Source organism: Microtus ochrogaster, chromosome 22 (genome assembly GCF_000317375.1).
Source record: "Microtus ochrogaster isolate Prairie Vole_2 chromosome 22, MicOch1.0, whole genome shotgun sequence".
Lineage (NCBI taxonomy): Eukaryota > Metazoa > Chordata > Mammalia > Rodentia > Cricetidae > Microtus > Microtus ochrogaster.
The window spans coordinates 11,555,838-11,570,817 of record NC_022023.1 but is presented as its reverse complement, the minus strand read 5'-3'; the positions used below and the strand labels follow the sequence as shown (position 1 = coordinate 11,570,817).

At 46.0% G+C, this 14,980-nt stretch overlaps 1 protein-coding gene across 1 annotated transcript in view; it reads right to left on the bottom strand.

The window, feature by feature from the left end:
* The window catches only part of Pde8a (phosphodiesterase 8A), a 102,308-nt gene that overhangs the window by 25,873 nt on the left and 61,455 nt on the right, over nt 1-14,980 (bottom strand). Inside the window, exons 3-8 of the mRNA XM_013350194.2 lie at nt 14,614-14,804; nt 11,850-11,906; nt 11,036-11,090; nt 8,061-8,149; nt 3,430-3,508; nt 1,913-2,050 (exon numbers count right to left, since the gene is read on the bottom strand). Coding sequence (XP_013205648.2) covers nt 1,913-2,050; nt 3,430-3,508; nt 8,061-8,149; nt 11,036-11,090; nt 11,850-11,906; nt 14,614-14,804 — 609 coding nt within the window. The remainder of the gene's footprint in view (nt 1-1,912; nt 2,051-3,429; nt 3,509-8,060; nt 8,150-11,035; nt 11,091-11,849; nt 11,907-14,613; nt 14,805-14,980) is intronic.

Below are 14,980 nucleotides of genomic sequence, written 5' to 3'. Positions count from 1 at the left end.
ACACACACACACACACACACACACACACACACACACACACACACACACACACACATATATATGAGAGAGAGAGAGATCAAGATCGTGTCCTGGGGGAGGAGTGGGGCCACAAAAGGGCAAAAGTCAAGATGTCTAGACAGGGAAAGGCCATGTAAAGCTTAGCTACCTGGAAGATGGGAAACTATAAGCCACGCCCCCCCCCAACCAAGGCAGTTATGGTAAAGAAGGAAAAAGGATACAAGGAGGCACACAAGTGAACCTGAAAAAATCAAGTCAGCATCTCTATCTACCCCAAAGAGAGCAACGATAGAAGGGTCTGTGGCCTGATGGCATCTGCAACCCTCTGTGCCAACAGCATGGGGATTTCTCATGATGGCGTCTGCAACCCTCTGCGTCAACAGCATGGGAATTTCTCTTCTGGCTCAGGGTTTCCAAATTGATTATTCCACACCTGTCATGTGACATCATGATGCCTACGGCTCTGGCCATCTGACCATTTTCTGAATGGTCTTCTCTCTTCTGCCAGACTGGGCCCCAGTGGACACTTGAGCTCTCCTTGCTGACCAGAGCATGATGGCTCCACAAAGCCTCTGACCCAATAGCCCTTTCCCTACAGAGACTGGGTTAGACACACTGTCTACCCTCTCACCTCAGTGACCCAGCAGTTACTGACAATGGATAGCAACACTGTTCCACACTCCCCAAAAGCTCTGAAATGCCCTAGACGAATGGCCAGACTCCTTTCAGGGCCAATGACACTCAGCCTTTCCGAACTTTGCTCATGACCGTGTCTGCTGTTGAGGTGTGAGGCTTTCTGCACCAGTCCCCAGCAGTGTCAGTCCAGCAGAAATGAGGTGCTGTGTATACACACCTGATACACTGCCCGCATGCCCTGGGGTCCTTTGCTCTCCTCTGCACGGTAAGAGGATCCAGCATGCCTGGCAAGGGTTCAGACTAGTTGATATCCAACAATAAAACCACTGGCTTAAAAAAAAAAAAAGGCCAGGTATGCTGGTACACACCTTTAATCCCAGTACTTGGGAAGGAGAAGCTGGCAGATCTCTTGAGTTGAGGGCAGCCTGATCTACACAGAGAGACCCTGTCTCAAACAACAACAAACCCTCTGGCTCCAACTATCACCAAAGGACCAAAATGACAGACCAGGATGGCCATGGGAGAGCACATCATCTAACAGCGCATCAGAGCATCCTTGTTCCTCTCTCCCCAGAAGACTGCCCACTCCCAGTAAGACAAACAGCACCCTGATCTTAAAACGTGAAGGCAGAAGACAGGAGAGTTCAAGCAGCGCCTAGCTAACCCTGAGTCCTGGTACTGGGCCCTTGCATGCAGCCTGTTCTTTCTGTGTTCTTCTGGGCTTTGGTTATTTAATTTGAGACAGGGTTCCTCATCGCAGCCCCGGCGCAGACCAGCCACAGTGGAGCCTCCTGCCTGCTCCTTTAGCACTGTGCTCATGACCTCTCATCCATGCAACCACAATCCCATCTGTTCCCAGTTCTAGAAAACGGGTTCTCTGAGGGAAACGTGCTTGTTGTGATCGTCCTAGGGAGAATTTAGCACAGAGCTTGGCACACAGCAGGCGTTTGAAAATTTTGAATGACTGAGGCTCACGTGCTCTGAGGGAGTGCTCCCTCCTGGCGACCCTCACCCAGAACCACGTGCTAGTGTCTACCACCTAAAAGTCCAGTTATTAGAAACACCACTTATTCAGCCACCACCCAGATAACAACAATGATTTGAAGGTCAATGCCAGGGACTCCGTGTATTGGTTAATCTTACGGCATTCTTGGCTTTAGTTTCTGCATCTGGGGAGAGGGTAGGGCTGAGGTCGCCTGTTCCACGCGGTGTCCTCCCTCTTACCTGGAGGTGATAACAGTACTAACATTCCACTTACCTTGCCTATCGTGATACACGAGTTTATGGCATCAAGCAAGTCCCCTTTCTTTTCATTTATGGGCACTTGTGCTAACTCCTTCCCTATCAGTTCACCTGACTGATAACCCATTGTTGTTTCAAACGCAGGGTTTGCATACTGGAAAGAGACAAAAGAAAAAAAAGAAGTAAATTTAAAGGATGTTTTGAAAAAACAAAGGCCTTCCACCTAAGCGCTACCCTGCCCCCCCAAACCCAGCCACTTGGGCTTCATCCTGAATGTTCTAAAGCCACAAGAACTTTGTCTCCAGGGAAGCTTCTGCTTAGAAGGCACTTGGCTGGGCTTCCTGCTGTATCTGGGGCTCCAGGAAGGCAGCAGGCCCACTCTACCCTCAAGGAAGACAAAGGAAGGCCTATTCTCAGGACAGACCCAGGTTGCCACGCCAGAGCTGCCCGGATGGTGCTACAGTGAAATAAAGTGCCAGGCTCTGCCCTCTGGACCCCTGCAAGTCACTTCATCCACTCGGGCTCACCTGGATGGGGAGAATGACAACATGCCTCTCTGGTGTGACTCAAAGGAGTAAGGTGTGGAAAGCAGGCTACCAACTAGGAAGTGTTTGTAAATGAGACGTTTGACCGTAAGCCTCAAACACATAAGACGGGGGAAATGGAGGAGAGCGCTGAGCATGTGCTGGTGACGACGATGAGACAGAAATGGCAGAACAGAGACTGGCAGTGGTTATCAAGGGAGTAAGCTCTTCACACACATGAGCCCGGTAGCCCTCAACACTTAGGAAAGGCTGGTGGCTGCAGTTACTGTCACGCCCATTTGTCAGAGAAAGATTCAGTTACAGAAAGTAACTTGCCTAAAGATGCATGGCTGAGGCAGACAGAAGCCTGTGCCCTCGACTCCTGGCCTGTGTGGCCTCTTAGCACCAACTCCCAAATGCCACCACCAATAACAATAGCAAAATAATAAGTCAGACCCTGTGACCCGAAATCAGAGTGGAGTTCATTCCCAGACTAAAGCAACACTTCCCCTGGACAGCTGCATCTTTTAGTAACAGCCATGTTATCTTTATAGACATCTATCTTATAGAAGCCAGTGTTGCTAATAATGGTAGTCTAGTCTGATTTTTTTGTCTTCATTTTAACTGTTTTTAGTCAATTTCTGTAAATTTCACCTGCCTCCAAAAGCCCCGAGGAAAGGGAGTAATCACAGTGAAGAAAGCGGTGTGGCAGCTGGCAGCACTCCTGAGTCTCTCCCGGTTGGGCCCCAGCCACCCACCCAGGAGAGGTAACAAGGGAAGGTCTGGCGTTTCTACATGTCTAAGCACTGTAAGTAATCATTCTCTTTTCTTATCTACAGAGTTTATTTTTAAAAATTATGTATTTTATTGATTTTGCTCTTACAATCATCTCAAGGGGGGGGGGGAGGCCTCTTGTATTCAAAAAGAAAAACCAAACTGTAGGGCTACCATCCTAAAGCTGAGAACAAACAAAATGGAGCTGTAAGCATAAATCTCCAGAAGAACAAACCTGTATGATGTGGGCTTCACTCGTAATTTCAATCGCTTCTTGGCTTTTCTCCAAGGCAGTGAATACTGCGTTGCAAGCCCTTTACGGACAGAAACAAGAGGACTGGTGAACATATTTATGCTAATCATGATTACTAGATCTAACGCAACCTCAGGGTATTATAGCAGCTTATCGAGGTTAATGTGTGCTCAGAAAGAGGAAGGGGAAATCTTTAAAAACAGAGAAGACCTTCTGTGGCCCTTATCCTCAGGGTCCTGTTTGCACACCAGGATGGTCACACACCAGTGCAGTGGGGGACCCTTGAGCCCCTATGGTGGCCTTTCTCAGCACTAGAGAACCTTCACAAAGACTAAGTGAGGGGAAGAGAGTCTAGACATGCTGCACAGAGCCTCACAGTATTGGGGCATCTGTGCTGCCCCTTTCTTCACTTAGTCTCACTGTGCGCGTATTCCCACACCTTTCACGTTTGCAATGCTAACCTGATTATACAGGTAACAAACGTTTATTGACAAAACTTAGAAAATATAAACGAGCTAGCTATGGCTCCACTATGAGAATAAGATGGGTAGTAAATATTAGTGATAACCTCATACATTATTGGTACGAATGTAAAATTGGTGCTGCTCCCATTTTGAAAAAGTCTAGAAACTCTTCAAATGGTTAAACATAGAATCATTATATGATCCAGCTATATCTACTCTCGATTATGTACTTAATGAAAACAAAAAATCTGTTAACACAAAAACTCATACATAACAGTTGGCAAGAATAGACAGCCCAAATGTCCACCAGTGAAGAATGAATAAGTAAAATGTACCATATACATAAGCTGGAATATTATATAGACACCAATGAAGTTCTGCTATATAGTCTATGTATATCCTATCTACCTTGAAAACATTATATTTAAATGCAAGAAGTCAGTTACAGAGGATCATATACTGCATGATTCCAATTTATATGAAATATATAAAAATAGGCAAATCCAGACACAGAAAGTAAAGTAAGGGTGTGGCCCAGGGTTAATGAAAATGTCCTAGGATTATGGTGATAAGTGCACAACCCTGGGGTATGATAAACATCACTAAGTATGTACCTTAAATAGATAAATGATACGGTACATGAAGTATATTCCAATAAAGTTGTTCAGAAACAAATGAGGTCAGACCATCTGAAGCCCCAAAGCTTAGATATATCAACACTAGGTACTCTAGGAAGTTTCTTTCATGAACACACAAGCCAACATATATTTATAAAAACATACTCATTCTTAGGGTTTATCATTTCCTTTTCTCACTGAACACATATCAATAATTACAGTTCTGTCACCACATCTAATCACCATATTGTATTTTATTATAAGGTTATACCAAGATATGTTCGACAAACCCCCGTGATGACGCACATGGGCTGCTTCCAGGCTTTTGTCTTAGATAAGGGACACCCCCAACCCCAGTGTGACCAGAAGGCCCTATGGCCTCACGAGACTAAGACAGTAAGTGTCTGCTTATGCACAGGGTGGACAGACGGTGACTGTAAAGCTACTCTGCTTTCCCATGCCTCCTGCTCAATGAAGCTGTGATTTAACAACAAGGCTCTGCTAGACAACCTGAGTACGGCCGCCAGGGCTCATGTAGTTAGAGAGAGAGAACCGACTTCCTGAGCTGTGTGTGCCCCCACCCACGGACACAAACCCACAAAGTAAATAAGTATTCCCTTAAAAAATAAAACTTAGAAATGGGAAGCTGGAGAGATGCTCGGTGGTTAAGAGCACTTACTGCTCTTCTGGAGGACCTGGGTTTGGTTCCCAGTGCCACATCAGCAGCTCACAATGGCCTGTCACTGCAGCTCGGTGGGATCTAACAGTCTCCTCTGAATGCAGGGGACACCTGCATGCATGCATAATGCCCCCTGACATACACACATACGCCTAATTTAAAAATTAATCTTTTAAAAAATGTACAGGGCTAGAGAGATGGCTTAGCACTCATAATCATGTCAGTAAAATTAGTTCAGTTCCCAACACCCATATCAGACAGCTCATAACTGCCTGCAACTCCAGCTAGGGGAATCTGATGCCGCTGGCTTCTGCAGGTACCTGTACACATACCCCCAAGTACACATAATTAAAAATAAAACATAATCCTAAAAAATAAAAGATTGGCTGGTGAGACAGCTCAATTGGCAAAACGGACTTTTGGGAGACAGAAACAGGCAGATCAGGCCAACCTGATCTACCCAGTGAGTTCCAGGCCAGCCTGGTCTACCTAGTGAGTTCTAGGTCAGCCAAGGCCTCAAAATCCCACAATCAACAACAAACCCAAAGAGAAGCTCCACACATGACAGAAGCAACTTAGAGGACCCAGGCCTGCAGAAGGCCCATTGGGTCCCTCATTCTCCTTCAACCAGAGCAGAACTGCAAACTGGGAAACGCTATACTTTCTCATGGTCACTTCTTGGATTCCTAGCTTGGCCGAACTTCTTTTTTTTTTTTTTTTCTCTTTTTTTGAGACAGGGTTTCTCTGTGGCTTTGGAGCCTGCCCTGGAACTAGCTCTTGTAGACCAGGCTGGTCTCGAACTCACAGAGATCCGCCTGCCTCTGCCTCCCGAGTGCTGGGATTAAAGGCGTGCGCCACCATCGCCCGGCCTGGGATTAAAGGCGTGCGCCACCATCGCCCGGCTTGGCCGAACTTCTTTTCACGTCTTCTGACTCGTGAGTCGCCTGTGCATATCTTTCAGAGTATTTCATTATCTGATTCACCAAAGCTCCTTATTTAGGGACTAACCTAATGCCCGTTGGATACGCAGCAAACCAATGTTTCCATTCCATTTTCTGTAATTTTAACATTACCTCAGAGTTTGGGTTTCTTTTCGAGTATACAGAAACATAATGTTTTCCTTTTGGGTGACTGGTTTCTCTCCCTTTGTGGAATTCAGCCTTTAGGCCATGCTGATTTAAAAAAAAACTTCATCATCCAATCAAATATTTTGCTTATTTTTGAGCAAAATACGCGGCTCTACATTTAAGCCTTAGTTTAGTGGTGGCTACTTGGGGGTGAGGGGCAGGGAAACTGGCGTACATTAATTTCTTTTCCACTAAGTAAGCAGCTGCCATGCTCCCAGACACTGAAAAGCTCACTTTCGGTGCTGATCTGAGCAGCCACGCTGCTAAGGCCCCAGGCTCTAAGCACACTCAGGCCTGTTTCCAGACTCTACATTCTAGCCCGGGACTTCGCACAGCTTCCTAGCAGAACAGGTTTCCCACATTTCCCTTTCCCTGCATGGTTTCTCTTTTCCTTTGTCTAATGTGCATAAGGACAGTCTCGGGAGCCACATCTGGGAGTCTGGACGTCACCTTGAACTTAGTGGAATATTGCAAGACAGAAACCCGAATGGGAGTACATGTTATTTCACTGTGAAAACCTGACAAGAGGAAGCCAGGGCTAACTGTAGGGAGACTGACTCGTGGATTCAATAATCCAGACAAAAGACAGTGACCTTACTCAGAGTAAATAAAAGCAAAATTAAGTGAATGGAGGCCGGAGAAGCCTACGAGGTAGGAGGACAGGATGCAGTGAGGAACAAGAGTTAGGAGTGGGTAAGGGAGACCCAGGGTTTCAAAGCAAGACTAACGGCTGACACCACTATCTTCACTGCGCTAAGGCACTGAAGAAGAAAGTTTGAAGTTAGTTCAGGAGATGGGAAAGAAGACAACTGTAGTATTAGAGATGTAAACCTCAGGCCAGGTGTGGGGGCGCACACCTTTGATTCCAGCACTCAGGAGACACAGGAAGCGGGATTTCTGTCTCAAAAAAAAAAAAAAAAAATTCCTCATCTCCTTTATAACACAAAATAGAAAGCCCAGTGTATGAGATTTTTGTATCTTATTTTTTTCTCATTTACTACTGCTTTGAGTTTAAATGGGAGTCATTTAAACTCTAGTCAGTAACATGACTCCCAAAAGTCTTCTGTTGTGGTTTTTCTATACACTGTGTGAAGGCGTGTCACTGTGGTTGGTTTAATAAACAGCTAAACAGCCAATACCTAGGCAGGATTTTCAGGGTAGGGAGAATGCTGGGGAGAAGAAGGGCAAAGAAGCCAGACAGACAGGGAATGAGTCAGACACACAAAAAAAGAGAAGTAAAAGCCACGTGGTAGAACATAGATTAATTTTTTTAAAAAGGTTAATTTAAGAGCTAGTTAGGAACAAACCTAAGGGCTCAGCCGAGCTTTCATAATTAGTAAGAAGTCTCATGTAGTTTATTGGGGAGCTGGCTGGTAGGACAAGGAAAGACCAGCTGCAGTCTGCCTGAGGATCACTGGCAGCTTCCTGTCCAGCATAGAGGCCAGAGTCAACATTGGTGCCTTCCCCAGTTGTCCCCCCAACCCCGCTGTGTTCTGAGTCAGGGGCTTCTGGTCAGCAAGCCTCAGGGAGTCTTCTGTGTCTTCAGTGTGGGATTACAGGTACACCCAGCCTTTCATGTGGATGCCGGGGCCCCGGACATGGTAAACACTTTCCTGACAGCCAACTCATACCTATCCTGCTTTAACTGGTATTGGTTACGGCCAAAAGACCTTTGTTTGCAACTTTCCCTGGGGTCTGGAGGGCTTTTCAGCAGGGACACGGTTACCTGAGTTTCAGCTGTGATCGCACCTCTCCAAATGCCAGCTGGAGCAGCTCATTGTAACAGGCCATGAGGCTGGGGTTTTCTATATACCTCTACAAACAGAAAGGGAGCTTTGTAGATGAAGATCCTCTGATGGATGCTGCAAAACAAAGTCTGCACAAACCTTTCAATTTGGCTACTGAAATTAAAAACTGCTTCGTCATCATTCATGTACAACAGACAACAGATGAGATTTAAATGTACCAAAGTAACTTTAAATTAAAAATATAAATACTAAGGTTCTCTGCTTATCCACCTGTTACCTACAAAGTGGAGGAGAGACTGCAGAAAGTTGATATTGGGCTTTCAAGCACTTTCTGAAGTAATATTTTGTCCTCACAGTCAGAAGAGCTCCCCGTACACAAAGCACGCTTGCACCTCTACCCACACCTGTGGCTCTGGGGGGGACTCCTACTGGGAAATAGTTCCCACTAACTGCAAAAGAGGCTGGCTGGCGATCACTCTGCAAGCCAGGAACCAGGAGAAGGCATGGGTTTGCCCAGCGTCTCTTACGGCTGTGGACACTAAGCGTTGTGTACGACAACCTTTCCATCATGGATGTCCCACACAAAGCAAATAGCATAGTTACAGAAAATGGACCGATGCTACCACCGAATAACAAATTTTACGCTGGTATCTTAGAAGTCAGTCTGCTGTCACACACAGCAGTCTCAGAGTATCTGCAGAGATTGTACAACTCCCTTATATAAAACAACATAGTGCTCACACATTAATGATGCTATCTTCCTGCATATTTTAGTGACCTCTAGAAACACAGGGAAATGCTATAGAAACAGTTGTTATACTGTATTATGTTGGGAACAATAACAAGAAAAAGTCCATACATGTTCACATGTGGAATGCTCCTTCCTGGATACTATGGGTCCACAATAGAAAAAGTCCATACGTGTTCACATGTGGAATGCTCCTTCCTGGATACTATGGGTCTACCATAGAAAACGTCCATACATGTTCCCATGTGGAATGTTCTCTCCTGGATACTATGGGTCTACCATAGTAAACATCTACTGATACAGAACTGGCTAACGGAGACTCGTGGCTAGAGGTTCATCTGTAGCTTCATTCTGACAGCAAACACTTAGGAACACTGGCTCATTCCTGTTTCTGAAAAGAGCTCTTCGCTCTTACCTGCACGATAAATGTGCGGTAACTCTGACTGAGGAGGAAACTGAGGCCTGAGGGCAGAGCCTCGGCAGACCATCATGGGACCCAGCCGGATCAGTATGGGCTATGGGCCATTTGAGGAGGCCCCTCTACTATCAAAGTGGTGGCAGATGTCCATCATCAGTGTCTTCTGCGAGTGACGAGCAATCTCGGTGCATGTGGACATGCCAGGTCCAAGCTTTCAACGCTGTGTGATCCTAGAGAGACACTTCCTGAGCTTGCCTCCTCGCTTACAAACAAGAGAAGCAATGCTGTTCCTACCCGCTGCAGACCTCCATGAAGACAGACGGCAGGAGGAAGCGTTCAGTCTACAGTTACAGGAATGAAAAGATCAGGTGGTGGGGCTAGAGCGCTGGCTCCATGGTTACAAGGACTGGTGGAGCTTCCAGAGGACCCAGCTTTGATTCCCAACAGGTATATGGAGTGTAACATCTCTAAGTCTATTTCCAGGGGAGTCTGACACCCACTTTCTGCTCTGCTGGCACCTAGTACGCATACATGCACAGACACACATGCAGGCAAAAATACCCATAACACAGAGATTTAAAAAAAAAAAAGTTAGCCAGGCAGTGGTGGCGCACGCCTTTAATCCCAGCACTCGGGAGGCAGAGGCAGGTGAATCTTTGTAAGTTTGAGGCCAGCCTGGTCTACCTGATCTTTTCCAGGACAGAGAAACCTTGTCTCGAAAAACCAAATAAATAAATAAATTAAATTAAAAATTTAAAAATAGTTTAAAAAGTAAAGCAAAGCTAGTGCAATCCCAGCAGGGAAGGACTTAGGCCAGGGGCATGATGGGTCTGCACGCTTATAGGTCAAGCCCTTCGCACTCAAAAGTCAGAGATGACTTTCTTTCTAGCGCTCATTCCTGACAGGGATGCAGAGCACTGAACCATCTGCCCATAGCAGCCAGGACTCCAGGGAATCCTCTAGATGGCTGCACAGACATGCAGGTGCCTCCTGCTGACTAGCCAGGGACAGCAAGGAGAGAGTTCTGGCTACAGTGCTTCACCCACTCCATCCGATGGGGTGGAGGCCTTGAGACAGACTGGGATCACTGACTGCTCTGCAGTAAGATCTTGGGATAAAGAGTCATGTCTGTTTATCCACTTCAAAAACAGCCTCCTCTGCAGCCAGGTTGTTCACCGGATAAAGATTTTACATATCTACCAAATTATTTTTCCCTCGATGTGCTGGGATCATAGGTATGCACCTCTACACCCATCTCCCAAGCGCTTTGGATTTTGTTTGTGTTTTGGGGTAGGGGATCAAACCCAGGGCCTTCTACATCCTAAGAAAGTGTTCTTCCACTCATGCCCCTGACTCCTGTGGCCTCGCCTACAATCAGCTGACTAATATCCCGAGAAGCCTTTAGGTTTAAGAGAAACAACAGATGGTGGAAGCAGAGAGAAGCAGAGAGAGAGGAGCCCGTGTGTGGGTTTCCCCATTTCCAGAGTCACCGAACTGACTCCAGGGATTTCAGCTACACACGGAAGCATTGCAGAAGCACATTCTCTAACAGATTTGTAAATGAGTGTTTTAGTAGAGCACATTTTATTCTATTTGGACGACTTTGGGCCGGTATAGTTTTGAGTGAATTATTACAGATCAGCAGATTACAAAGTCAAAACAAACCAACACAAAACAGAAACAATTTTTTTCTTCAAAATAATTTTAAAAATTTGCTGGACACGAAATTGAGATAGAAAATTTTTCACACTAAATTATACTTGTAAAACTAAGAAGTAGGCACATACCCTTGTGAAGCCAGCAGCAATGAAGGGCATTAGCGACATCTCCTCTCTGTCCCCCCTTCAAAGGAAGATGTTAAGAGTTAGGCAGTGTTCGCTAATTTATATATCTTCAACGGTCACATAACAAGTACCTTCAATGAATTAGATGTGTGTATATGAATTTGAAAAGCCTTTCCAGTTTCGATTTCATCTTTTGTCTTCTAGAAGGGTATTATAATTTGTTTGGGGGAATGGGGCTTGCTGTCTTACTCAGGCTGGCCTCAAACTCCTAGGCTCAACCATAAATCCTTTTCCCTGGACCACAGGTGCCTGGCACTGCTGTAGATACAATGGTTATATTCACAACTGAGTAGTGTCCGGGTATCTATTTACTATATAAAAGTACACATATTAGAACTATTAAATTCTCTTGTCTTCCACTTGTGGAAGATTACAGGACACAGAAGCATTCTGTCTATACTGATATATGAATAGCACTGTTTAAGTATTTGCTATCCTCCTTGCTCCTACTTGAGAAGATGTCCTACATTGATACGTCACCCAAATGCTCAAGGCCCTAGAAAGACACATCTGAAAACCTTCACCCTTAGAGAATGGAATTCTCTTACAGTTTGCCTGTAAAGGGTTGTTCAAAATCAGAAAACTAATCCCGAGAGCAGAGCTTCCTCCCTGAAGTCAAGCAAAGGAGAAAAGTAAAATGCTAAGGAGTAAAGAAGGCCAGACTTCAAACAGGTTCTCCTGCCACAGGTCAGCCCTCATTTACCAAAGTTAATAACATTACATTGACACCTGAATTTCAACGTTAAAAAAAGTTTACCTGCGTACTACACCAACAATAACTGTATTTTCTGAGAGTTTCGATGATCTGATAGACCTTAAAAAAAAACCAAAAATGTAAATGGTAAGTATAAAATAATATTTAAATATAAAAAATTCTTAAAATTAGATATATTTTCTAAGTTTTAGTTGTGTAGTTACAGTTGGGGAGAGAGACGAGAGGGACGAACTCCCTTGGCACTCCAGATTCACCTTCTTCATCTTCCCTCAGGTGATAAACTCCTAACTAGTGCCTGTGATAACCGTGACAATTACATGCTCAAATGAAATAGCTAAGGTGCCACACTCTATGCATTTACCTGGGTTAGTTCGGGGGGACAATCTCCCCTACACTGGGCTCATGTCTCTTTCTGTGAAGGAAATGCAGCTGTCCTTGCATCTCCCAAGGCTCCGCCCATGCAGACTGTGGGGATCAGGACATGACCCAAGGGATGTGAGGCCCTCCACCCAACCAGGAACACAACCCTCAGGGGAAGCAGCGATGGGGACCATGAGTGGTGACAACATAGCCACGAGATCAGAGGGAAGACGTACACAAGATGCAGAAGAGTGGACAAAAACAAGGATCGCTCTGTGGAGGAGCGACAGCTCTGAGCTCAGCTTCCATGAGGGGAAGGTAGAGCTAAGGAGAAAGCAGCCACTGCATCCAGGAAGGAGAGGGCTTTAGATGGAAGCCGTGGGCAGGACCATACAGACTGTCCTAGTCAAAGGAGAACTACGCTGGTCTCTTGGAGGATGTTTTCAGGAAGGGACACAGACCAGCCAAAGCTGACCACATGACTTCAGATATATTAGTTTAAAAAAAGAGCCACTTCTGAATCACAGAACACAAAAATGATTTGAGTGGCTACTTCCGAATTCCCGCAGAGATGGTACATAACACAGCTACTCTAGCTGTCTACAAGAGAATTACCACATACAGGGGATGCCTTGGTCCTGGCACACTTTTTTTTTTTCTTTTTTTTTGTGGTTTTTTTCGAGACAGAGTTTCTCTGTGGTTTTGGAGCCTGTCCTGGAACTAGCTCTTGTAGACCAGGCTGGTCTGGAACTCACAGAGATCCGCCTGCCTCTGCCTCCCGAGTGCTGGGATTAAAGGTGTGCGCCACCACCGCCCGGCTCTGGCACACTTTTCTATAAAGAGCCAGAGAGTAACTATTTTAAGATTTGCAGGCCTTAAGTATCCCTGTGGATTCTGTCCCAGTTACCTATTGGTGACAATTCACTTTAATTGGCAGCATGACATAACCATAATGCCCTGGAAAGAGTCTCAAGGAGGGACTGTCTGCACTGTGTTGGCCTCCAGACATGTCTGTAAGGGTGGTCTTAGTTAAGTTAGCTGGTGCGGAAGATCCAGTCCACTGTGAGTAGCACCATTCCCTAGGCAGGAGGTCCTGAACTGTGCTAAACGTGGAGAAACTGTGCTGAGCGCAATACAAGCAACTGAGCATGCATGTCTGCACACATTTCTCTCTGCTTCCCACTGTGGGTGTAGTCTAGCTGTCTCAAGTTCCTGTCACCTCGAGTTCTCCACAGCGATGGACCCTAACATGGAAGTGTGAAGCAAAATAAACCTTTCCCCTCTAAGCTACTAAAATAGCTAAGTCAGGCTATTTTATCACACCAACAGAAATGAACCTACAACACCATCACTACCCTCAGAGCGTGAGTGTGATCACAGAAAGCAAACCTTTACCCTTTGCTAACGCTTACCTTAGGGCATGCAGACAGCAGGTTCCTGTGGGTCTGATGCTGAGGAAGGTTTAGGGTCTAAGGACAGAGAGTGGTCCTCAAGGAGAGCTGCTCAGGAATGAAACGCAGCTCCAGAGCCCAGCTAATCTCACTCATGGGCCACGGCTCATCTCCCCACTTTCTCAATATTCCTCTTTTCCCAGTGTCCACTGGACTCCTCTCGCTCTCACCTGCCCTTCTTCCCCATAGAAGCCGACCTAAAGGCCCTGTGAAGCTCTACTGAAAAGGATTTCCCAAACAGGTCACTGTAGGGCTTGCGGGCTAGGGGTCCAACTCTGGTCTTCCTGCCCAGAGAAGACCAGACTCAGGCTGGAGACAAAGGCCAGGGAGGGCCAGTCAGGCCTAGAAGGGCCACTGGTACAGCACACCCTCATCTGCACAAAGCCAGCGTGCTCCTGGTAACTAATACTCATGCTGATTCGCATCTCCAAGGCTGAAGGAGGAGCAGGGACTCTTGCATGCTGTTCCTGCGACTTTGGGGACACCGCATCTGTTCTTACATGTTTCCACCACACCCGTCATCCTCAAAGGGATGGAGAATGAAGAAAGGGGGGCTTAAGTTGCCAGACAACCACTTCAATTAAGTTTATAGTGCTTTAGTGGTAATCTGGTGGGAAGTGGGCAGTGTGCAAATGATTATCAGGAGGAGCTCTGACCAACCTGCTCATTGCTGGAGAAACAAGCAAGGGGCACCGTGTCACAGAAGAAGCAGAGGAAAGGACCATGTCCACCTAGTGACAAGCCCATCAAAGCAGGGCTAAACCCTACATAAAGATAGAAGTATGCACTTGACTTTCTCAGGTGAAAAGAAAAACTGCCTAGAAACAAGAATGTCAGGGACAGACCTTACATGAGGAACAATCGCCTTAAAAACTAATACCCTTGCTTTAGAACTCATGGAACTAGAAAAGAGATGACTTGGCACAATCAAAACACATAAGGGCATTAGAAAGGCCGCAAAGGCTCATGGACTCTGAAGCGGGCCTCCGGCTTACCTGCACAGTGCCTCTGCATCCAGCTGTCGGGGGTTTCGATGGTCTATGATGATGATGTCATGGAGTTTGTCCAGGAAACAGGGAAGGACAGCCTGCACCTCCTTGGTGACCGTGCACTTAAACCCAGCCTTCTCACATGCCCTGTAGAATCCATTACACTGGTAATCTTCTCTGGTAAACACTAACAGTACCTGGACCAAAAGAAGACAAATACATTTAAAAAAAAAAATCTTGCTTTAATTGTCATTTTAAAATAAGGCCCAAGCCGGGCAGTAGTGGCGCACGCCTTTAATCCCAGCACTTGGGAGGCAGAGGCAGGCGGATCTCTGTGAGTTCGAGACCAGCCTGGTCTACAGAGCTAGTTCCA